Source organism: Lycorma delicatula, chromosome 1 (assembly GCF_047948215.1).
Source record: "Lycorma delicatula isolate Av1 chromosome 1, ASM4794821v1, whole genome shotgun sequence".
Taxonomy (NCBI): Eukaryota; Metazoa; Arthropoda; class Insecta; order Hemiptera; family Fulgoridae; genus Lycorma; species Lycorma delicatula.
The window spans coordinates 392,362,751-392,388,635 of record NC_134455.1 but is presented as its reverse complement, the minus strand read 5'-3'; the positions used below and the strand labels follow the sequence as shown (position 1 = coordinate 392,388,635).

At 36.6% G+C, this 25,885-nt stretch overlaps 1 protein-coding gene across 1 annotated transcript in view; it reads right to left on the bottom strand.

Annotated features, from left to right (window-relative positions):
* Nucleotides 1-272: 272 nt before the first annotated feature.
* Nucleotides 273-25,885, bottom strand: part of LOC142317363 (uncharacterized) — a 427,416-nt gene continuing 401,803 nt past the window's right edge. The window contains exons 14-18 of the mRNA XM_075353862.1: nucleotides 17,747-17,782; nucleotides 11,134-11,178; nucleotides 3,856-3,979; nucleotides 1,556-1,714; nucleotides 273-496 (exon numbers count right to left, since the gene is read on the bottom strand). Of these exons, the coding sequence (XP_075209977.1) occupies nucleotides 482-496; nucleotides 1,556-1,714; nucleotides 3,856-3,979; nucleotides 11,134-11,178; nucleotides 17,747-17,782 (379 nt within the window). The 3' untranslated portion in view covers nucleotides 273-481. The remainder of the gene's footprint in view (nucleotides 497-1,555; nucleotides 1,715-3,855; nucleotides 3,980-11,133; nucleotides 11,179-17,746; nucleotides 17,783-25,885) is intronic.

Here is a 25,885-nt window from a genome sequence, read left to right as displayed (position 1 = left end):
TAGGCAAATGTTTAATATTTGTCCGAACCCCTAACTGGACTAGAAGACGTCAGTGTTGAGCGATTTACATTAAAACGTCTAAAAAAATTTCTTGTACTGGTTCCACCATAATATTCACACTTCATTTATTGAACTACCGATTACGCATTTACTGCAGAGTCTTGAATTATCATCATTAATCCATTAAATCGATTTTGATATTCGCAAGGTATATCAATAATTTTTCAACTGAAAGACATTTGTTGATAGGAAATAAATAAAAAATCTATAAATTCAAAAAAACTTTTTTATTTTATTATTACTTTTAAAGTTAAAATTCAAATAATGATTATAATAAATTTATTGATATTTATTCATAATTTTGAATCCAGATAAACATACATCAATTTCAATTTTTTTTTTTCATATTAAACGCTAATCATAAAATATCAATGCGGGCTTCTGTATGTTTCTCTTGTTTATCCATTTTAACCTTTTATAATTATTCTGGGAACATCTGAAATAAAAATATATTATATAAAATGGACAGAAATATTTTCTTCTGCATTAAATTTTTAAAACATTAAAATGACCCTTTTTTAAATGTACAAAGGAATAAGTAATCTGCATTATCGAGAAAAATAGAAAAAAATCTGGAATCTCTGGATTCATATTATAAGGGAATTAATTAGAACGTGTCTTGTTTAGTAAAGGATTAACAGTCGGTTTTTATAGTAATGAATAAGATCCATTACAGTATTTTCTTAAACTTACAGGTTAATAAAAAGATGGCTTATAAAAGTTCTTAGGTCTATAACATTTTCTGATATTTTATAACTAAATTATTCAGACAACTGGTTTCCATAAGTACCTCGATTAAGGGTTTTCCCGCTAAGAAATTGAATAAAAATTGCACAATATTTTGTTTAATATGCCTAATGTCCAATTTACAATCTTTTTAGCTTGTGAACAGTAGCAAGCAACTACATGGCCCTGTGATATGAGTATGATATGTATTCCTTGAAAATAAAAAGTAGTCACGTGTGGACTCAGGAAGATCATTCCTGAAACGTATCGTTGATTGAACTCCAACTATTAACGTGGAGAAGGATAGCAACACTTATTCCACAATAAATTCTTAAAAATTGTGAATGAAGAATTTTTAAAAAGTAAAAATCAATTGGTGAGCTTTAACCAATTTCTTTCCTCAAAATTTTAAAACATTTTCATTGACTTATCCTAAAAAAAATAATCTCTATATAGTAATTATCAGTGCAAGGGCTACATTTGTTAAATATAATGTATTTATTGATAATATTCATACCTGAATAGATTTGAAGACCCATTAAATATTAATGAAAAACCGGTGGAAATAACGCATATGTTTCTTCAAAGAATTTTAACTTTGTTTTGGTTGTGTAATCCAGAAATATACGCTAATGTATTACACATAATAATTTACGAATCGGTAGATTTTTTGAGATTTAATGAGTATTAATCTTTAAGAATAAAAATAATTATGAAAATTAGAAAAAAAGAATTAAGTACAATGAATCAGTAAAAAAAAATTATTTACCTCATTATTGATTGGTGTCTGAGTCACTAAATACGTCAGACCAGTAATTTGATGACTATTTTCGCTTTTTAAATCATAACCACTGATAGTGAACCTGTATGATTGATAGAGAGGTATAATACTATATTCTCCATTAGGCTCAAAGGAATAAATGGGTACCTGGAAATGAACAAATTTTTTATCTAAAAATAAGTAATTAAAGGATAATAACAAATTAATTTAATTAAGGAATATTAGTGCAAATATTATTAAAAAAACTAAAATTCTAGAAGTTTGTAATTAATATTCTCTCTCTCCATTCACTCACTCTCTCTCCCCCACTCTTTCTCTCTCAATATATATATATAATTTATATTGTATATTTATAATACAAATATAAATACGCCGGAGGACGTCTTCTTGCCTCAAACTGATCCACAGTCATCAGTCCGGCCACGACAGATGCCACCGATGCAGATGCCTCGAGTGACATCCACATCGGTAAATTCCGTCGCGGTAAAGTTTTGGCTTCGAAGAAGACATCAGACACCTAACTCTACCACGTGGCTCTCAAGAACTGCTAAACCCATGACAGAACAAAGACCCCGAGCCTAAATCTACACATCCTGTCATCACCTAAACCGTATGTACCTATTATACAAACCATTTCAATAAATTTCAGGCCACGACCGCATATTAATAATTCGGTTAAAATTCATGTCACGACAACATATAATAATTAATTTAGTAATTGGAGTGCTACCAGTGAGAAAAAATGTCGCAGAGAACATCAGATCTAGTCCGTTCGGGAGCTGAATATAACCTCTAGTCTCCCACTTCAGCTCCAACTTTGAGGACCGCTTGGATTTGCAGCTAGGTTGATCGCAGCCAACATTTACATTTATTTGTCTCTTATTAATTGTGCATTCCAATTCAACAAATCGCCATGCTAAGTCAGTAAATTCATGCCTTGAAAATGAAAACCACACTCCCGAGGACTACCCCCATTGAAACTTGAACTACCCTAATACATATAGCTAGACCTATTATACAGCCTATTACAAATGTAATAGGCCGTGTCATGACTATCATCAACCGAAAAGCCTTTACAAGCTATCTTTACCTGCTTTCCTCTTTCTGTCTATTGCAATGAAACCATTGCTAACAAAGGTTTCCTCTCTCGAATCAGAATAAAAACAGATTGATGAATGAGTCACATCAAAATTTTTCAAATCGTACATCGGTTTGCCAGCCAAAGAAAATTACCACAACCGATCGTGTTTTAGATAAAATCAAGTTAGTTTGACTAAATTGATAAAATCAGTAGGCTGACAAGTTAAGTGATAACAATTTTCTCTCTCGGCCTTGTTACATGAAGAGAACAGGTAAGTTATGGTTGAGCACTAAAAATATAATCGTACTATTGAAAATATATATATATATATATATATATATATATATATATAATTAAAACTACGTAAAGGATAGCCTCCTTTATCACTTACACTAGAAATCAAGATCAGTATCTCGGTCTGACGTCAGAAACATTAACATTAGCGTAATTTATTTGCTAATTTATTCAAAATTTAAGAAAGTTCAATTACAAGTAAATGATGTTAAGTTTTGATAGAAATATTATCTACAGTTAAAATCACTAAAAAACAGCGAGAAACTGAAGTATTTTGCAGTTAAACGTAAAGTAAATAATAATAGATAAACTAAAAAAAATTGATTGCAGTTAAAAGCCGGAAAATTGATTTTAGTTAACTCATACCTTCCATCAAATTCATTAAAGCAATCATGTTTTATATCCGCCATTTAAAAAAAAAATAATAATAATAAACGTTAAAATTTTAATAGATATTAAACTTTGTAAATATTAAACTTTATTACTAACTGTAATATCTTATTACAATTTAAATGGTGTGAAATATAAGGAACATAATGAAAATGTGTACTCGGTTAAGAAAGGTTTTAAACTGCGACCAGTTTTGGTCTTAAAGAAATATTTATAGAAAAAAAATTGTAAAATAAAAAATAGTTTAAATGTATCCATGTTAAAACTGTAATCCAAAATTACTGTTAATATAAAAAAAACATTTCATTATGCTAATATCATTCACTTATCCAAAAAAATAAAAGGTCAGAAAGATTATTCTCTCTCTCTCTCTCTCTCTGTGTGTGTGTGCACGCATTAGCGTGTGTAAGTTGTGTAATACACACTCGTAACTCGCACACGCACACGCACACGCACACGCACACGCACACGCACACGCACACGCACGCACACACACACACACGATCCATATTAATCTACTTACTGATACAAATAATCTACACGTGTAGGAAAAATATAGTTCAAAATGTAATCCGCTAAACTTTTCCTCCGTCGTATTCTGTTGGTAATTATATTTATCCTTTTCATTATTTGAGTATAAGAAGCAACTAAAAAATATAAAAAATAATGAAGATGAGTTAAAATATTAAAACTGAATTAAAATTTTTTACAAAATATTTTAAATTAAATTTTGGATTCAAAAAATAGAATAGAATAGAATAATTTGTAATATTTTTACAAAAAAAAAAAAAAAAAATTGTAATTACTTCCGGCTGCAAAGTTATTATTTTATAAAGAGAAATAAAGTCATTATAAATTTAACTGTTCAAATCATTTAATATTCCTTTTCATATGGAAGTCAAGTTTAGAAAAAGTAAAGCAAATTGGAAGTATCATTTTAAAATTAAAGAAAACTTAATTAACAGACACAAAATTAATTTATCCTTTGCGGTCTTTAGGGCAGTCACACGTTTCATACGTACTTCAACGTTCTCTCAGGTCTTGTCGGACAGTCACAATGCCAACTATGTTTTGTTTGCGTCGATCTACAGCCATCTTGTCTTATCGGTTCAGCTAAGTCACAGTTGTTTTCGGGAACACCTTATCATAGTTTTAAATTAATCCCCTGTTATTTTAAATTTCCTATATCATTTTAAGGACGTACAAATATTTCCTTTCAGGAGTTTAAAAAAAATACAAAAAGTTATTATTGAAAAAGTATTTTATTACAATTTATAAAATTTAAAACTATTGTGATTAAGGTGTATTTAATGAAAATTTAGTATAGTTGGAGCTACAGCTTTATTTTATCTATTATCTTCCGCTGCATGAAACTTCGCAAAACCTATAAAAAACGTTAAATATATTTATTGTTTATAAAATATAGGCTTCTTCCTCTATAAATCATAAGACCTTGCTGATGGTGAGGGGGCTTGATTTCTCAGTGATAAACAGTAGCTAGACCGAAGGTGCAAACATATCGCAGAGGTATCTGTTGAGAGCCAGACTAAGAAATGATTCCTGTAAGAGGCCATCCCAACCCCGTAGGGAGAAGACACCTACCTTGTGAAGTTACCGGTCGCCACACTAACCCCTCCGTTACAAGCCCTGAGGGGCTTTACCGGAGTTCGTCTTTAGACCCTCTAACTGATTGCATCTCACAGTCATCAGGCAGGCCTCGGTCGGAAAGCCACCGATGTAAATGCCTCGGCAAACATTTGCATCAGTAAAGAGATATCAAATTTTGCCTTCACGAAGGTCTCAAACGGTAATCTTCACACCCAACCTAACATGATTTTCTCAAACTAACTAACCGAAACCACGAACCCTTCACCTAGTACAGATTTGACAACGCCGTTTGTCGTGACTGTGAATGCCTCGGAAAATGAACGAGTTTAAAGTTAAATCAGTGCTGCAATCATACCAATCAAAATTGAGTTTACGCAACATAAAAATTCAGACCTATACCCAAATAAGTCAACCAGTTTAATCACCTAACAAGGGGAACGCAACCTCATTCGTTCCCATCATGGTGTCTCACGTGGCATTACCAAGTCACGATCAGGACCATACCGTAGGAGGGAAGCCACTGCCCCGGTCGTACGGGCTACCATACCCCGGCAGGCAGCCACCTCCACCAGCGGGAGGTCCCAAATCGAATCACAAACAATACCAATATAACCGTGGCACGATGCCTACCTCCAACCAATCCAATGCCTAAGCCGGAACCCTAGCCACCCGGGATCCTACCACGACCGAGTACCACGATCCAACTCCCTCTGCAGACCTACAAATAGCAAGGGCGCGAAGAAAACCAGCCACTATAGACCATTCTTTGCGGATCATCCAGTTGGTAAGGAGATCCAGAAAGGAATCTATTCTCTTATGTTCCCTAACAGCTCGTGAACGTTCAACCTCGTATCGGGGACAGACGTAGAGGACATGGTCAACTGTATCATCAGTTCAGCATTCCAGGCATTGACTCGAATCCACCAAACGAAACCTAGCCAAACTCGCCCGAAAAGCACCATTTTCGGAGAGAAACTGTGTGCTATACCGGTTGGGGGAGACCCATCTAATCGCAACTAAATTATACACTATAGGAAATATACCATGCGTGTAACGACCTGTGAGGGATTCGCCCCACTTGACTTGCCAAGATGCTAGGCCCCAGTCTTCAATCTCTTGCTTTCGTTCTGACGTCAATAGGTTATTTACCTTGGAAATGTAGCGTTCCTTGCACTCATTAGCCAAGATATCTACTGTTTGATTCCGGCTATAACACAAACTGCCTCCCGCAAGTCTGTTCTGGAACCGGTTATAACAGCCAGCAAGGGGAGTCGTTGGGGCCGTGGCAAACTAAGTTTGCGCAATACCTAAAAAAATGGGGTGAGCCCAAACAGGCGCAGCGTACAGCACAATAGCTTCGCTGACACACTGATCAGCATCCTTTTTCGTTGCATACTGTAGATGTTCCTTGAACCGAAAATTCTCATCTAGTATAACACCCTGGTATTTTTGAGTCGTAACGAACCGAATAAGGAGACCAGCCATCCGAACCCGTTCTCGCCGGGAAGCAGCCAATCGGCCCTTAAGCAATATCTTTGTGGTTTTCTCTGGGCTGAAAATCATCTTATGTTGGAGTTCCCACAGTCGGAGTGGCTCACAAGCACGAGCAGCTCGGAATTCTACCTCGTTACGCGAATCCCCTTCAATCAGTAGCAGCGCGTCGTCAGCATAAGCGATGACACGACAACCACATGGCAACTTTAAAGGCAACATCGAATCGAATTCTATGATCCAAAGAAGGAGACTCAGAACACTGCTATGAGGGCACGCTTTAGTTAAGGTCTTAAGAACCTCCGTCGCCATCACCATCAGGGCAACGGTCCGATGACTGAAATAACTTTACAGTACTTTTAACTCATTTCGTTTAGACTTACGCTTCTGCATCTGAAACAGGGAAGTGGGCTACCATAAGTTGTTAAATGCTCCGGATATGTCCAAAAAAATCCGTAATACATATTTACATGGACTAGAGGAAGTTATATCCATCACCTTTTGTACGGCATCCTCAGTGCTCTTCCCCAGTCGGAAACCATACTAGCTGTCCATTAGAAAATGGTCAATGGCCAACTTAACATTAATACGCAAATATTGAACCTTCTCAAAAACCTTACCAATCATTGGCAAGAGTGGTATTGGACGGTAAGAAGACATAACAGTAGGATCTTTGTCGCCATCTTTGAACAACAACACCACGCTTCAACCCGCCGGAAAGTGGCCGGCGAAGAGCAACCTACTATGGTAGAGGACTAAGGACCACTGGAAGCGCTCGGACGAGGAGCTCCACAGTGATACAATCATATCCGGGGGTCTTGTACCGTGCCATGCAAAAGATCACCTGGCGCACTTCCGCCTGAGTGATCTCAGAAGATTGTATGTCGGTCTCGAAAATCGATAAGGACACGGTCCTTATCAATTACCACACCCTCGCGGGTTGACAAAGCTGACACGAGGACATCTTTCTTGCGCTTATGTCCAATAGGGCTCTATACACAACGCCTTGGGGCGTTGTGCATAGAGCCCTATTCCTTTGCTCCTGAAGGGAGGAGCGCCAGGAGTTACGCATGGAGGAAATAATGCTATGAAAGTACCTAGCCCTCGCTCTGAGCGATAACATGACAACCATGATATAATCATGATGATTATTTCATGGATATATTGCAGCTCATGGATGAACGTAGAAAATATAAGAATGCTAGTAATGGAGATGTAAAAGAATTATCGACAATTAAGAAATACAGGAAGTACAAACTAGCGAAAGAAGAATAGATTAAAAAAAATTGATCAGAAGTGAAAAAATAAATGAACATCGGAAAAATAGACAGGAAAGTTATGAAAATTTTTGGGATACATAAATTAAAATCTAATAACTTGTTAAACAAAGTGATACACCGATTTATAGTACAAAAGAAAAAGTCGATAGGTGGGTGGAATATATTGAAGAGTAATACGGAGGAAATGAATTAGAAAATGATGTTATAGAGAAAGAAGAGGCAGTCCAAGGGAATAAAAGGGGAGAAACAATATTGAGATCTGAATTTAAGATTTCATTAAAAGATTTGAATGGCAGAAAGGCTCCTGGAATAGAAGGAATACCTGCAGAATTACTTCGCAGTGCAGTTGAGGAAGCGGTAAATAAATTATACAAACTGGTGAGTAATATATACGAATGTGAAGAATGTGAAGTTCTGTCAGACTTCAAAAAAAGTGTAATTGTCATGATATCAAAGAAAGCAGGAGCAGATAAATGTGAAGAATACATAACAATTAGCTTAATCAAAAATTTTAATTAGAATTCTGTACAGAATAATTGAGAGGAGAGTGGAAGACGTGTTATGAGAAGACCAATCCGATTTCAGGAAAAGTATAGCGACAAGGGAAGCAAATTTAGCCCTCATATTAATAGTAGAAGGAAGATTAAACAAAGCAAACCAAAATACTTGGCATTTATAGACCTTGAAAAGGTATGCGACAACGTGGACTGGAATAAAATGTTCAGAATTTTAATAAAATTAGGGTTCAAGTTTAGAGATAGAAGAAAAATTGCTAAAATTTACAGGAACCAAACAGTAACAATAATAATTGAACATAAGAAAGAAGCCCTAATAAAAAAAGGGAGTTCAAGGGTATTTACTCTCCCCATTACTTTTTAATCTTTACATAGAACTAACAGTTAATGAGGTTAAAGAACAATTTAGATTTGGAGTAACAGTACAAGGTGAAAAGAAAAAGAAGCTACGATTTGGTGATAATATAGTAGTTCTAGCTGTGAGTAAAAAAGATTTAGAAGAAACAATGAACATCATGGATGAAGTCCTAAGCAAGAACTACCGAATTAAACAAAACGAAAATAATGAAATGTAGTAAAAAGAACGAAGATGGAGCACTGAATGTAAAAATAGGAAGAGAAAAGTTTATGGAGGTAGAAGAATTTTGATATTTGGGAAGTTAAATTACTAAAGATGAACGATGCAGTAGCGTTAAAAAATGCCGAATAGCACAGGTGAAACGAGTCTTCAGTCAGAAATATAATTTGTTTACATCAAAAATTAATTTAAAGTTCAGAAAAAGATTTTTGAAAGTATATGTCTGGATTGTATCTTTATATGGAAGTGAAACTTGGACGATCGGAGTACCTGAGAAGAAAAGATTAGAAACTCTTGAGATGCCGTGCTATAGGAGACTGTTAAAAATCATATGGGTGGATAAAATGACAAGTGAAGAGGTGTTTCGGCAAATTGATGAAAAAAGAAACATTTAGCAAATATAGTTAAAAGAAGAGACAGACTTATAGGCCACATATTAAGTCATCCTGGTAGCTTTAATATTGGAAGCACAAGTAGAAGGGAAAAATTGTGCAAGCAGGCAACGTTTGGTATATTTAAAACAAATTTTTAGGGATGTAGGATGTAGGGGGTATAATGAAATGATACAACGAGCACGAGATAGGGATCTTGTACAACTGCATCTAACCAGTCAAATGACTTCAGACAAAAAAAAATATAAGCCTTCCAATTAAAAATTCATAAAATTTAAAAAATTGTGATTACTATATGTTTAATAAAATATGTAAAAATTTAGAGTTATTTTTTGTTTCTTTACCTAAGAAAGTACTTTTCCTTTCATTTATAATTTTGTATTGTATGAAATTTCTCAAAACAATCCATATTTAATGATTAGTCTTTCTTGGATATATTAAACCAAAATTAAAGAAAAACACACAACATCTACAAATAAGAAAACCTTTATATAATCATCGAAAATCATGAAACAAAATGAAACATGAAACAAAAGCATATTCATTAACTCCATTAAGGTGAAAAGTCAACTAATCGTTTTCAAAATTACCATCAACATTATAATTAAGAAATTCGTTTTGTTACCTTTCATAATTAATTTTTGTGTAACAATGTCAATGGAGTTTTCTTATTGAATCTTTCTTTTTCTTATTCCTGTATAGTCTCCGGGAATTACCGTCCAGGTATTATTTCAGAGGATAATATATTTGAGTGTAAATGAAGCTTAGTCTTTGACGGTATCGAGCATATCTGAGATGTGTGGTTAATTGAAACCCAACCGCTAAAGAACACCGTTATCTAAGATTTAGTATTCAAATCCGTAAAAAAGTAACTGCCTTTACTAGGATTTGAACGCTGGAACTATCGATTTTCAAATCAACGGATTTGGAAAGACGCGTTCACCACTAGACCAACCAGGTGGATTTTCCTAACGAATCTGGTTAATGAAATAGACACGGTTTTTTCCATATCTGGAATAATTTTTTTTAATTTTTTTATTATTACATTGTTCTTTCTCGTAGCAATGTTTGAATAATGTCTTTAATGAAGTATCAATACCTTCATAGGTAAATATATTATCTTACTCTTTTTGAAAAATTCAAAATATCAAAAGGCGAGTTCAACTCTTCAGTTTTTAATCATCGCATACCATTGTTTTGTAAAGCCTTATTTTCGTACAAGAGTAAATAATAGGTTTACTACTTTTGTCTAATCCTTTTGTAAGTATAGCACCAGTGATCGTTTTTTTTTCTAATCTCAGTCATAGATATTAATGCAATAAATATTAAGGTAAAATATAAAAAAAACCAGGGTTTCAATTTGAAAGTTCAAATAGTTTTTGCAAGCAGCAATAAAAGTAATCTGTTATAATGTGTATTTGTAGATAGCAAGAAAGTGATTTGAAGTTATCTGCAATATCTGTAAATTAAATACATAAAGCCAATAAAAAAAGTAAAAATTCGAACACAAGCTGTTTATCATGGCACAACATAACATCCCTTCCTAAATCAATTTTATTATTCATTCCATTTGATGACATAAAAATAAGTTGGTATTTAGAATCAGGGAAAATTCATCCACCGACCATCACTTTGTTTCATCAATTCTTTACTTCTTACAAAGTTTATGGAAATTGTTTGATATAAATCCGTCGAAAACGTGTACTCTTTTTCGAGAGTGCCATATGAACAAACACATATTCCCCAGAACTAATTGCCTTTCACCTAGCGTATTATGGTACAAACAAATCTATATTTTGTTTAAGCCATTTCGTGTTTCTCTTAGCCAATGAAAAAAAAAAAAAATCCAGTAACGGTAAACAGTATATTAATGGATATTTTCTAAAAAATTGTGCTATAAACACATCAAACTGAATTACCGAATAAATGATTACTTACGTCATATCATTCTTTTCAACAGTATTCTGTAAATTGTAGTCTTCTCTGAAACACACACAAACAATTGATGAGTAAATATTTATCTAATTTTACTGTTTTGATACTGACACACCATTGTTATTTTGTTACTTATTTTGATACTGACACACCATTGTAACGTGTTGTTTGTTTTACGTAACAGCAATTTAAAGCTAAATTTGAAAAAAAAAGAAAAAACTTGTTAAAAACAAGAAACAATAGATTTATTCAATAGAAAGAAAATACAAGTAATGATACAAGCTATTAAAGGACAGACTATAAAAGGAAATTACTCTATTCTAAGAGAAAATCTTAAATAAGACAGTAGAGTGAAATCTATCCAATTAGTCATTTATATTTAACTCGTAATATTCTGAGAAACTCATTATCTGATAATGTTCATTATCGATTATTATAATGCGAAGGAGAGGTAATTAAAATATATTCTACAAATGTAAACGTTAGATAGGAAATGATAACAAAATTGTTTAAACCCACAAAAGAACATTCTTTATCTTTCGCTTCTCGGCCTTTGGCGCCATGCTGTATAACTTGTGTTTACTGCTACCGGTAGCGATTTGCTTCTACAAGTGCAGCGGTTCTGCGTTCACGTCGTCGGGGCTGATAACGATCAGTGGCAGTCAGTAAACTTGCGTTTCTATGGAGTTTAGGCTATACAGCTACGTAGTCTGTTGTAGGAGTGCCACTGTCGGCTAAGTAAGGAAGTTTCCTTTGTGTTGCATCATGTCGCCGTTCTTAGGTTCGTGAATAAAAATATTATTATATTTTCGATCCTCTGGCAGGTTCGGGAAACGATTTTCACTCCGACCTCGTCCGTGTTCTGATCTAGAATCTGTTAGCTTTTGACGTCACGAGCGGGACTACGTGAGAATAGGTGGCCTTGCTCGGCACAGTTCACTGGTAGACGCTCACCTTACTTTCTGTTATGTGATATGTACATTCAGACTGTTACTGCAGTGCCTGGCAGTATAGTCGGTGTTTTTGGCGAATGGATTGAAAAACTCAAAAATGAACGCACAAGTATTACGAACAACGAAGGAGCTGGACGACCGTTTCCCGCCACAAATGAGGAAAACACTGAGCGTGCACGTGACATGGTTTTCTTAGACTGACGAGTAACTACCGATGAAGTGGCACGTCTGCAAATTAGTCACGGTTATGCCTGCGAAATCATCCACAACAGACATGGGTTTCATAAAGTTTGTGCAAAATGGGTCCCAAAACAACTCGCACAATTGTATAAACAAACGCGCTTGGACATCTGCCAACAACATTTGGATCGCTATGGTAACGAACGGGATATTTTCTTAGACAGAATCATCACTGGTGACGAAACACAGATCCATCATTACGAGCTGGAGAGTAAACGGTAGAGTACGGGATGGAAACTTACAAATTCGCCCTCCAAAAAAACGTTCAATACCCAACCATCCGCAGGAAGACTGACGCTTACGGTTTTTTGGGATTCACAAGGCCTAGTACTGGAACTTTATGAGAAAAGGGGCACGACAATAAACAGTGTGTGTTACAGTGAAATGCTTACTACCAAGCTGAAGTCTGCAGTTCGAAGTAAACGCCGAGGACTGCTGTCAAAATGTGTTGTGTTGTTGCACGACAATGCCCGTCCACATACTGCTGCGCACACTGCTGAAACGCTACAGAAACTCAACTTTGAAGTACTGGCTCATCCTCTATATAGTCCTGATCTTGCCCCTTCTGACTAACACTTGCTTGGTCCACTCAAAGAGGTATTAAGGGGCCGTCGATTTACCTCGGACGAAATAGTGAAAGAAGCGGAGCATTCCTGGCTCGCAGCTCAACCGAAAACCTTCTTTAATGAGGGCATCAGGAAGCTTGTGCAACGATGGACCAAGTGCGTTGAAATGCAAGGGGCTATGTTGAGAAATATATACATGTAAGTTTCCTATTTGTATTGCGATAAAGATTATAACTACATTGTGGATAATAATTGACTTACCCTCGTATTGCGCATTCCGGTTTAGTTTTATAAAAATGTTAGCCTTGGGCATACAGGGATTGAATGCATGCTCAATTCTTATTTCACTTAATCTATTTTATCTATTAATTTCCTATTGTTATTTATTTTATCTATTTCATTTATTTATTTCATTATTTTATCTGTTAAACTTAGTGTAATCCAGTATTTTGGAAGGTTTTAAGTCAAAATTTAAGCAAGGAAAGCCCTTCTTACTAAAGCTAGGGAAGTTGAATGAAATGTTTTGCAGATCATGGAAAGGAAGTTTTCAAACGGTTAAAAAATCTTCGATTCAAATCCCCCAAAAATATAATTGGGAATGTAGGATTATTAATTTAAACGGATTCGATAAATACGTAGTTAAGTTTGTGTATTTTTTTACAAGTTGAATTACTTTTAACCGCTAATTGTATATGTGATAAAATTTAGAAGTGGAAATTCATTTTCAGTGTTGTGAATGTAGCATCAGAAAAATTTTGAAATTTGTAGGATTTCGAATGGTCAGTGGCCAGAAATAACAAAAATTCCCTGATAAAAAAATTTATAACGGAAAGAAGGGCAATTTATTCAAGATAAATTAATTAAGATTACTTTTATTTGGATGATTTTTTTTCTGTATCTATTAATAGCTACATATTGAAAACCATGTCATTATATATTTAGAAAAAACTTATATTTTGCTTTCTAATGTCACAAAAGAAACATTGTCGGAGGGATATAATCGAAACGTATATTTTTGTACCTGAAAAAAAGGAGACCAAGCCATAATTTTACTCCCAGGTACAGTTAATTAGATGACTATAACGGGTTTAAATGATAGAACTTTTGATAAAGATAGCTGTCATTTGTTTTGTTTTCATGACATTTTTTTTGTCATTTCAGATGAGTGAGCAATGGCAAAAGATCATGGAAAAACTGACGCCGAAACAACGTTTAAAATTATGGTAATATATTTCCAAAAACAAAGTTCTATTCGCCAGACGTATAGAGCACTTAGCAATTTTTATGGTGCACATAATCGTCCATCACAGCAACTTACTCGTCCAACTATTGATAAATTTCGAAATCTATTACTCTACTAAATGAAGGACCTACGCCATTTGTTTCATCAGAAGTTGCTGCTTAGCAATCACGTTAAGCAAGTAGCAGCGGACGCCGTCTTTGTGATGCACCAGTTTAGGAGGATTGCTCGAAAGGTTTATAGGCTGTCGGGCAGTCATTTGTAAACGATGTGCCAAGGTGTCTTCACACGTATGACCACTTACACGGCGTCCATTTTGAAGCATAAATTGAAAGAAATTGAGCTCTTATTCAAAATTTAAGGAGTGCCCAGCGCAGAGGCTTAATTGAATGAAAGCACTATTGTTTTTTAAAACAACCTTCTACGAGGCTACCACTATTGAGAAAGGATCTCCCAATCTATTTAGTAGTGAAAGTTCGAGCGGTCATGTGGAAATTGGGAAGAGGCAGGGAGGCCGAGGTATTTGGGATGTGGTTTCGAGCCGGGTCTCTACTGGAACGCAACGGTGATAGCAATGCACCGGCTCTAAATTTCGAACAGTTGACCATCTCTCACCTGCGGAGGAGATTTACAGCCGCGCGATGGAAGCATGGCAGCAAGAACGCCATGCCACGAGTAAGGGAAGGTTTTTTATATATTTGTACAGGATATGGTGGGAAGGTATACCAGTCCATCGTTTTTAAGGGCAACGGGGACACGAGTGTTCTCCAACCATGTAAATTTAAACCAATATTTGTTTCGGTTCCGCCTTGCAGCTGATGAGTAGTACGTCTGCGAGGAAGTCCATTCAAACGTACACATGATGTTCGACTGCCCAGCTCTTAGGGTGGCCAAAACTCAGGCCACCCTGGAACCTTGTGATGAAGGGGAAAATTGGCCACTCACAAGCGGTGAGTCAATTTGGCGAGATCCGCATTGTCAGACCGTGTGGGAGTTTCTAAATGCGGTTGCTTTGTTCAACTGACAAAGAGTGAGAATAAAAGTAGTTTGCCTAAGGGAGAAGACTCCTACCGCGCTGCTGTAGGAAGCTAACCGAGACATATGGCTGGCAACCAGCCAGATTAAGTGCTGTAATGGCGCACAGGTTCTTGCTGGAAATCAGCGGTCTAGGCGTGGCAGCAAATTGCTGCCTTTGACGAGATAAATTTAATTATTGATGGTCATATATGTTTTAGTAGTTGACGGGATGCGCCTACCCATTTCAGAGATATATGATAAGTGGGGGGGTTGACAAGTAGGCGAGTGGTGTATGGTATCATTTTAGGCTAGCTCGTTAGGACACTGATCGCTTAACTGTTTCGAGGCGTAGAAGTCATTTCTGGCACAGGCATTCGGTCTTATGCTTTAGGACGACCGAATGTGTTGGTTCCAATGGAAAATGCAAGAGAAAACTAATCTAGTGAATGAAAACCAACAATAAGACTAGGATCTGTACATACAGACGAAAATATCGGTGCGGTTAGTGATAGTGTTGAATAATATCCGAATGTGTCTATTCGTCGTCGTTCTCAACATCTTGTACTTTGTCCATTAATTACATGAAAATATTACGTAAAGATCTTGATCAACACCCATATAAGATGCAATATGCATCGGTACAAGAACTGAAGCCGATAACCATAATTAGCGTTGTTTGTTTGGAATATGGTGCCTAAATCAATTGGAATCTGATCCACGTTTTTATAGAAAAATTGGGTTGGAGACGAAGCTCATTTCTGGTTAAATGGCTATGTCAACAAGCACAATTAACGTATATATCGAGTATGACCTATCCTCGGAAATTTAAGAGTCTCCATTCATCTTGAAAAATTCACTGTATGGGTTACATGCTGGAGGCATCGTCGGTCATTCTTTCTTTAAAAATGAGGTTGCAGCGCATGTTGCAGTCAATGGTGTTCGTTACAGATCAATGATCAGTGATTATCTATTTTCAAATTTGTGTGACATCGACCTGGAACAATTTTGGTTTCAACAGGATGGTGTCACACCTCATACTGCTACCAAAACAATCGATTTATTGAAACAACAATTTAGCGACAAAATGTTTTCGTGAAATGTTCCAGTGAATTGGCCTCAAAGATCATGTGACCTAACGCCAGTGGATTATTTTCTTTGAGGATATGTGGCGTCTCTGATTTATGCTGATAAACCAGCAAAAATTGACGCTTTGGAAGCAAACGTGAACCATGCTATTGAACGTAATACTTTCCCAATTACTTGAAAAAGTGGTTCAAAATTAGACTTAAAGAATTTTCAAAAATTAAATATCAGAAAGTTGTCTTTCGATGAAAAAGAAAATTAGTTTTACACTTACTTTTTTATGAGTTTTATTTCAAATCAAATTATTATCACTCTAAAAAAAAACACCCATTATAAACAGGTTATAAATCAATTAGAAGTTATCATGATTTCTAAATTCTGAAAAATGTATGAAACGGTTGGTAAACAAGACCTATTTACATTTATGTCCGCGTTCAGCTATAAGGTTTAGTTATGTTGTGTGTCGTAATATCCAGTATGATTATGACATTTTTTAATTTAATCCAAAATGAAGTAACTATTGAGTATCAAATGCTTTGGTGATTTTATATTTCTATAAAATGTACAATTAATTTTTTTTTTCAAATAGAATTTATAAAAATCTTTTTTAATAGAATTTTTCAAAGCCATTTCAATTTGGAGAGAATTTTTATAAATCATTTTAGTAATTATTATTTTGATGAAATTCCCATCGCGTTTCTAAAGAAGTTATTGTTTTTGTCTTACAAATTAAATTAATGTGTCTTTTTAAAATATAAGAATTGATAAGATAAGTTGTAAGTATCGCTTTCAGATTTACGTTGTAATTCTCTCGGTCAGAAGAGTTTTGTTCTTAATTTTTAAAAAGATATGTATAAAGTATTATATATATTTTTATTTTATTTTTTTAAATTATGCAAAGTGACTTTTAATCTCTTAAAAACATTTGAAGAAAATGTTGTATACTCGCTCAGTTATTCTGCAGTTTTCAAAATAATTAAATAACACACGTATGTAAGAGAAAACTGATCCGTCTAAAATATATTCCCCCATCTATGTATAATGTCAGGCTGATAAATTTTCATTTACAGAACTGTTATTCCATCGGTACCATAGTTTGTGCTCATATAATTCCGACAACCTCTTCGAAATTGTTATTTCTTGAATTTGTATGTATTTGAATATTTTGTTAAATGTGATATAAAGAGTCGATAAAGGTATATCGAGTCTAAAGAATTTGTGGAATAACAATTGAGATAAAATTTTGAGATTCTTTTAAAATTTATACAGTAATTAACATTCACAGGAATAGTAATTCACGAAATTATATTTGGAAAAGATAATCAAATTGATTTTCAGATTTTCAGAACACTTATTTATACACTTTTATGTAACCGTTTAGCACACACGATTTACCCCAATTTTCTCACGGAACATTAAATGATGTCCATGATTATATTTTATGTTCTGCAAAACTATAACAAATCAGAGAAGTAAATGTTATTAAGTAATAGAGTTTTGTTAATATAATTACTTACGAAACTCTGAAGTATTCCCATTTAATACCGCTATCACTGAAAATTATTGAAAAAAATAAATTTAAAATACATGTAAAGTTAGATTTATTTTACCTCTATCAGTAAACTACTGGTAAAAGAGTTCTGCTTTTATTCGAAAGTAAGTGGTCATTAAAATAGAATAAATTGAAATATATATTTTTTTTTACCTTGCTACAAAACACAGGTAAGAAAAATATTACAAAGAAGGATTTTCTTGTACTTCCAGTATTGTAATGAAGAAATCTTAAACACATTTCATTTGAAATCAAATTGTTTATTTAAAATCATTTCTTCATATGCCTGGTAATGATACTGTACTTTATTAGCCATCAAAAATTCTAGATTCATAAAATATTTCATGAGAACTTTAATGATGAGTAAATTAAGGCGGCTGTAAAAATTACTTAAAATATATGATGTAAATTTATATTTGTAAAAAAGTTACACTACGTTCATTTCTGTTTAGGAAAAATTTTAATTATATTAAAATTAGTAAAAATTAAATTGTTTATTTTAATTTATTTTTATTTTTTTGGCCAAGATTGAAAAAAACATGACATTTTATTTTATAATTTTGTACGTAAACATAATTGAATATGTACATAAACATAATACATATTAAGAAACAAAATTTGCTTAAATTTTAGTGGTCACTTTACTACTTAAAAATAATGTTTTCTGATATTATTTTCTGAAAAACTTCGATTATTATAACAATTATTACTTTTTACAGCTACTTAAGTTACAGCAACCATTTCTGAAATACGAGTATAGTGATGATAACGCGACTTACGCGTTAAATTATTTGAATGGATTGATTTGATTCAAAATATTTCGTCACATTTGCGTGCCTTTTTGTTCTATTAGGATTATTATTCAGAATTCATTATCTGAAAAACTGTTTTGCTGCTTTTGTTCGTTTCTTGATTGAACCAAATATAAATTTCGTAGAATGCATCGTTTTTTTAATAACATGTGGAAAGTACGAGGGTAAGTTAATTATTTAGCAATTAGGGCAATTTAGTTATGTTTTTGTTTATGTTGGTAGTACTGCCGTGTTGCGTAGATGACGCATGCATGGTTTAATTGTTATGTCAGTACAGGTTCTATGCTGCTAGGTTAGTTCCATTATCGCTACACTGCCGTTAACCGTGGCTGTTCCGCTTTCTGTTTGCACAAAAAAAGAGCAACATTCAGTGATCCGATTTTTGTGGTCGGAAGATGTATCAGGAGCCGTTTACAGCCACAAATGAGGAAAACATTGAGCGTGCACGTTACATGGTTTTCTTAGAGAGACGTGTAACTGTCGATGAAGTGGCACAACGTCTACAAATTAGTCACGGTTATGCCTGCGAAATCATCCACAACAGACATAGGTTTCATAAAGTCTGTGGAAGAAGGGTCCCAAAACAACTCGCACAGTTGCATGAACAAACGCGCTTGGACATCTGGCAAAAACATTTGGATCGCTACGGTAACGAACGGGACATCTTCTGACATAGAATCATCACCGGTGGCCAAACACGGATCCATCATTACGAGACGGAGAGTAAACGGCAGAGTATAGAATAGAAACATCCAAATTTGACTGCAAAAAAGGTTCAACACCCAACCGTTCGCAGGAAAACTGACGCTTACGGTTTTTTGGGACTCACAAAGCCCAGTACTGGAAAATTATGAGGAAATGGGCACGACAATAAACAGTGCGTGTTATAGTGAGATACTTTCTGCCAAGCTGAAGCCTGCGATACGAAATAAACACCGAGGACTACTGTCAAAATGTGTTGTCTTGTTACACGAAAATCTCCACACACTGTTGCGCACGCTGCTGAAACGCTACATAAACTCAACTTTGAAGTACTGGCTCATCCTCCGTATAGCCCTAATCTGGTTCCTTCTAACTATCACTTGTTTGACCTACTCAACGAAGCATTAAAAGGCCGTCGATTTACCTCGGACGAAATAGTGAAAGAAGCGGAGCATTCCTGGCTCCGCTTCTTTCTCAAGTCGATTGAAACAAAAGTTTTAATGTTACAAATGGTGATTTGAGGTAACGGCTTATGAGATAACACAAAATTTATGTTTGAAATCATATTAAACACGCTTTTCTAATGCCCTCCGGCAAATATATTCCCATATTCATTTGAAATTTTGTAAATACATTAATTCCCCAAGAAAAAACGATGATTTTATATCATATATATTGGACAATTGAATCTATAATTTAAATTAAATAGGCTGGTCACCATTACATTTATTATAATAATATTCCTTATTCAGTAGTTCGGTAATAATTATAGTTACCCGGAACGTAGAAAAACAGTATAAGGTAGAATTCTGTGACATGTTTTTCTGGCAACATATGATGAGAAGCGCATTTCATATTGGTTTAATGTATTTCATATTCATTTTCACGAATGGTTCAGTCAGTAACAAACTACAAAATTGCAAGTTATCATGTAACTTAAAATCATAGGATTATTCTTCTTCGACGATGATGTGAATAAAACTAAGTAAACTAGACATTTTTATCTAATTCAATTTTTTTTTATAACTTATTTTTAAGTTATAAAAATTTGATTATAATCGCTTCGGAAATGTTTATTTGTATAAGGATTTGCGTTAAGAGAATTTTAATTCTCTTAAAAAATCGCTGTAAATTGTGTATCGAACAACGAGGGAATAATCTTTTTTACATTCTTCCACGGTTTTAGCATTTACAAAAAATATTTCAAATCATAAATAATCAAATTTAAAATCGAGCAAGAAATCATTATAGATAGTGGTAAACGTATTATATTTTTTTAAATTGAAATTTTAATTGTTAATGAAGAGACTTTATCTTCATACTCTAAATAGCTTTCAAGGTAGATAATTCGAGCCGGTTCTTAAATACTTCAAGGTCACGTGTCGGGTGTAACATCATCGATTCGTGTGTTGGGGAACATTGAGCCGGTGTATCTGCGTAGATCTAAATATTTTATCTTATGTGGTTCTGATGTGAGCACAGTTGAAGGCCATGTGACGTCACAGGCGGGATGATTGGACGTTCTATCTAGCTAGATCGAAAACATATTTCTTATGTAGATCTGTTGTTAGCACAGTTGAAGGCAATGTAACGTCAGAGCAATCGTCGTTGCCTGAAGCCGATCTAAATCGTATGTCTTATGTAGGTCCGATGGTAGCACATCTCATGGTCATATGATGTCAAAGTTGTGTGAGTTCTGAGTATCATATCCTGTGCAGGTCCAATGACGGCATAAAATTTACCGATCTAAATGTCATATTTTATTAGGTTTAGTAGCGCCTGGGTTTGGTTTGAGGCTCGAGACATTAGCGTTGGCGGTTGATATGTGAACTAGATGAAGAAGGAAGTGCTGCAAGGGTTAGAGCGGAATTAAGTAGATACTACTGCTGGCGGCGGGTTCGAGCGGAACTAAGTAGATACTAGCGCCGGCGGTTGAGATACGAACTATTTGAGACGCTAGCGCTGGTTGGTAGAGCGGAACTAAAGTTGATAATCGAAACAGTACAACCGCGAAATATGACTTAGTAAATAAACAATGTCAGAGCAGTTGCCGCTAATTATCTTTCAACATACACAGTTAAAAATCTTTCATTTTCGGATTCGGCCCCCCCAAATCGTCGTCCCAATCATTTCTGTCTAATTTGTAGTATGCTATATGCAATGTTCGTAACATATTTTCTCTTTTATTATGTGTTCATCTTGCTGTAGATATGATGGTAAGGAATTTTAATCGTTATATATTATCCGTGCTTGTAAAAGAAAAAGCATTTAGGGACGTCAGTAATTTTGATACATGTTCTGATGGTTTCATCTACCTTAGCCAATCTACCTTATCCATTATACTAGATTCAATCTAACTGTAGACTGCAGCTTATCTGAATCTTAACTCTCTGAAATAGAGAGCTAAGCTTTACACTTTCCGCACATCTTACGATATGCTAACCAAAAAAAGGGATAAGAGAAAACAGAAACTTGGCGTACAGTGATATCACCTTCGACAGTTACAGAGCCTGCTTGGACGATACCAAAATTGAAGTCCACAGGTCAATGCAACTTACAGTTTTATCAGAGTCCTTGCCTAAAAGGCTACATCGATCCCAATACCGCCTCATTTCGTTATTAAAAATATATGCGAAAACATATCAATAAAGTATGGAAACACATTCCTGTTTATGACGGCCAGCTTAGATAAATTGGTATCCAACTTACCGAAATTGGCTTTCCAGCATATTCGAAAGTACTTCACAGGACAAGACATACCAATAGTTATAAGAAAAGTTGTATATCTTTACGACTATACCGATTCCTGGCCAAAGCTCTAAGCAATGACCTAACCTTCTAAAGAACAGTTCTACAGCGCGTTAACGAACTCGAACGTAGGTGAAGACGTTTGCGAACATGCACAAAATATATGGAATCACTTCGTCTGCTACACGTTCGGTGAATACAATAATGGAATGGGTAGGCGAACGACAACATCACTGCGAATTCGACAATCTAATGACGCATACAGACGACGATGTGATTAGTTACATTGTAGAGATTGATGTTGAATATTCTTACCATCTCACAATTTAGACAATGTGCTGCCTTTTCTGCAGAAAAACAAACAGCTGCCCGGTTTTGTGAGGCCTTCGCATTAGTGGCATTCTGACTGAGGCAATAATGAATATGTCGTGAGGCCTTTAAAGATGACTTCTGGGAGATTACATTTCTAAATTCCATTCGCCGTTCCGATAAAAAAAGAATACTGCTGATGATGTAGTAAAGTCTTTGAGTGCCGTACTAAAAACCTATTCAATGAAACACTTTCAGAAGGATGATGGTAAAACAGTGATACAATGGTAATTTGGTTAACTGGCATTTCTCCCACCACCACCCCATTCGGTCGCCCTAGAGCATAGACCAAATGTTCCGTGCCAAGAACGGCTACTGAGCCTCAAAACGGTTTAGCGACCCAAATCCTAAAAGCTCCTAGTGAGCTACCTAACGTGCGTGAGCGAATCAAGCAGGGCGCCATACAGCACCCGCTGAAGTGTCCCAATCGCTCACTTGTCAAACCTAAAACTAGATCGGGGAGGTGCACCCCTTGTACAATTTAAAACTATACGTCATCAAAATTTAAAAGACAGCAATTTTGGCTGCCACGCCTCGGTCGCTGTATGCCAGCTAGTGCCTGTCCACCGTTTAACAGCGCTTGGAGCTGATTTGGCTGATGGCCAGCCCTATTTCCAAGGTTGGTTTCCAGCAGCAGAGCTATAGGAGTCCAATCGCATTTTACACTTATCCCTTACATTTACTGATGACGGTTGAACATAGCAACCTCATCAAGGAACTCCCACACGGTCCGACAGTGCGGCTCTCGCCACACTGCCTCGCCGCTTGTGAGCGGCCAGGTTTCCCCCTGACCTCTAAGTTCCAGGGTGGCTCGGTCTCTGGCCCTCCCAAGGGCCGGGCAGTCGTACATCATATGTACATTAGACTGGACCTCCCCGCAGACACACAACTCATCAGCCACCAGGCGAAACCGAAACAGATATTGGTTCAGATTCACATGGTTGGTGAGCACCTGGGCACCCGACGCCCTTAAAAAGGAACTCGAGGCATACCATCCCCCCAAATCCTGTATAAAATTATACAAGGATCTACCCTTAGTCGTGGTGTGCCATTCAAGCTGCCATGCCTCCATCGCGAGGCTTTCTAGCCTTTTCCGCAGACGGGAGATGGGCAACTGGACGAAATTTTGCTCCGGTGCATTGTGATCACCGTTCCACTCCGGTTCTGGCCCGGCTCGAAACCGCATCCCAAATGCCTCGGCCTCCCGACCTCTTCGCAACTTCCACATGGCTGCCCGAATTTTCACCACTAAATCGATTGGGAGAGCCTTTCCCAATACAGTAGTAGCCTCGTAGGAGGTTGTTTTAAATACACCAGTGCATACTATCATGGCTCTGCGCTGGGCACTCCTTAAATTTTGAAGTAGTGCTCTATTCCTGTCCAACCTATGCGCCCAAACCGGCGCCGCGTATGCGATCATACTTTCAAAGACGCCTCGGTACACCAAGTACATTTGGCGGCCCGACAGCCCGTAGTCTTTCTGAGCAATCCTTCTAAGCTTGTGCATCACAGAGACAGCGTCCGCCGCAACTTGCTTAATATGGTTACTAAACAGCAACTTATCATCAAACAAAACACCTAGGTACTTATGAACCCTTACTCGGCTGATTACACAGCCTTTGTATTTAATGTGGGGGGTTACGACTGCATGATAATTTGTCTGCGCCCTTAGAAGCATAAACTTCGTTTTGGGCACAGAAATTTTTAAATTTTGCATGTCCATCCAGCCTTCGGCGGTTGACAAGGCCGCCTACGCTCTGCTTTCTAGCTGTGGTCGTGAATCTCCACGAACTAAAAGGAGACAGTCATCGGCGAAAGCCTGGGCCGTGACTCCTTCTGGGAAAGTCAATCCCAGAAATCCGTCGAACACCAGGTTCCACAGCAGGAGGCCGAGAACGGAACCCTGCGGGCTTCCCCTGGTGACGGATTTTTCCACAACTAGGTGCGCATCTTTAAACAGAGCCGTTCGGTTAGACAAGTAGTCTCTTACCACGGCCTGTGTGGCTTCGGGAACATTGCGGCGTTCCAAAGCATAGAGGACAGAACTCAAACACAAGGAAGAAAATGCTGCCTCTATATCAATAAAAATAGCCAAAACATATTTGCAGTCGGCGCTTTCCACCTCGGTAAGAGCATTTAAGATGCAATCCTCGGTGCCAACCCCTTTCATGAAGCCGTACTGGCCTCGATTTAGAATACGGCTCATATCGATGCTTTCCTCGAGCCGTTCCACAACCAGCCTTTCCAACAACTTGCCGAAGACCGGCAAGAGGCTGATGGGTCGATAACTGCCGACCTCACCAGGATCCTTTCCAGGTTTCAGGAGTACCCTTACCAAAGCCACCTTCCAGCAACCCGGAAAGCAGCCCCAGCTTAGGCATCCCGTGAACAGCCTGCCGAGAGGCTCCCTTATGACAGGCAATAAATGATGGAAAATATCCGGGTCAAGTTGGTCAATCCCCGGTGCCTTCTTTAATGCCATTCGAGAAACCACTCGGTCTATATCATCGGGTTCCACGGTCCGAACGCCAGGGAATGGTGTTTCACCCGCCCTAACGCCGATTTCCGCTTCACCCTCCGGAGCATCTGGAAACAGAGTATCCAGGAACGCCCGGTAGGTCGCCACAGATGTTAAAGTGTGGTCACGACCACCTAACCCGCATCGAACACTGGACAACACGTGCAATGGCTTTGGCTTGTAACAAGTCTTTGCGAGCTGCCAGGGATCGCGTTGCAATTCGCGCATGGAGTCTTTCCAAAACTTGAGTTTGAGATACAATGGTAAGGTCACAGCCTTTCTAAAGAAATACGTTGTCAACAACTAGTACATTCACTGAGGTAAAAGACTATGTATGGAGCGATTCCACCGGGCACTGAAACCTAAATATAGATAAAACTCAAAGAGCAAGGGTGGTATAAATAGCTAGACCTTCTACCAAAATTAGTACATGAATATAACAACACGGTGCACCACGCTAAAGAGTAGTACGGAATTAAGAGTACGGCGTCAAAACCCAAGATGGCTGACAGTCCGCCATCTTGGAATGACGTCATTGACGCCGTAGCCTGTCACTGCCATATTGGAATGTCCCTTTTTCCCTGTTGGAGTTTCCCTTTTCCCTTAGCGGAATATTTGAAATTCCACAGGGATACCAACTTGAGTAATGTATTCGCTTTGAATATTATTTGTAATAATTAATTCAAAGGTTGGTACCGCTGGTGAACAGCTGCTGTGTAGCGGTCGGTTTGAATTAAATAAAAAAATAATATTTGAAGTTAAAAAGAATTTGTCGGCTAGGACTCGAACCCGGTCATGACGGGACGTGACTGACTGACGCCTTAAACCAATCGACTGCAGTGGCTCCTTGATGTAATGAGTGAAAGATTTTCTACATAACCTGTGAATCTTAACGTCACAACAGTCTGTACATACACACACACACACACACACACACACACACACACACACACAC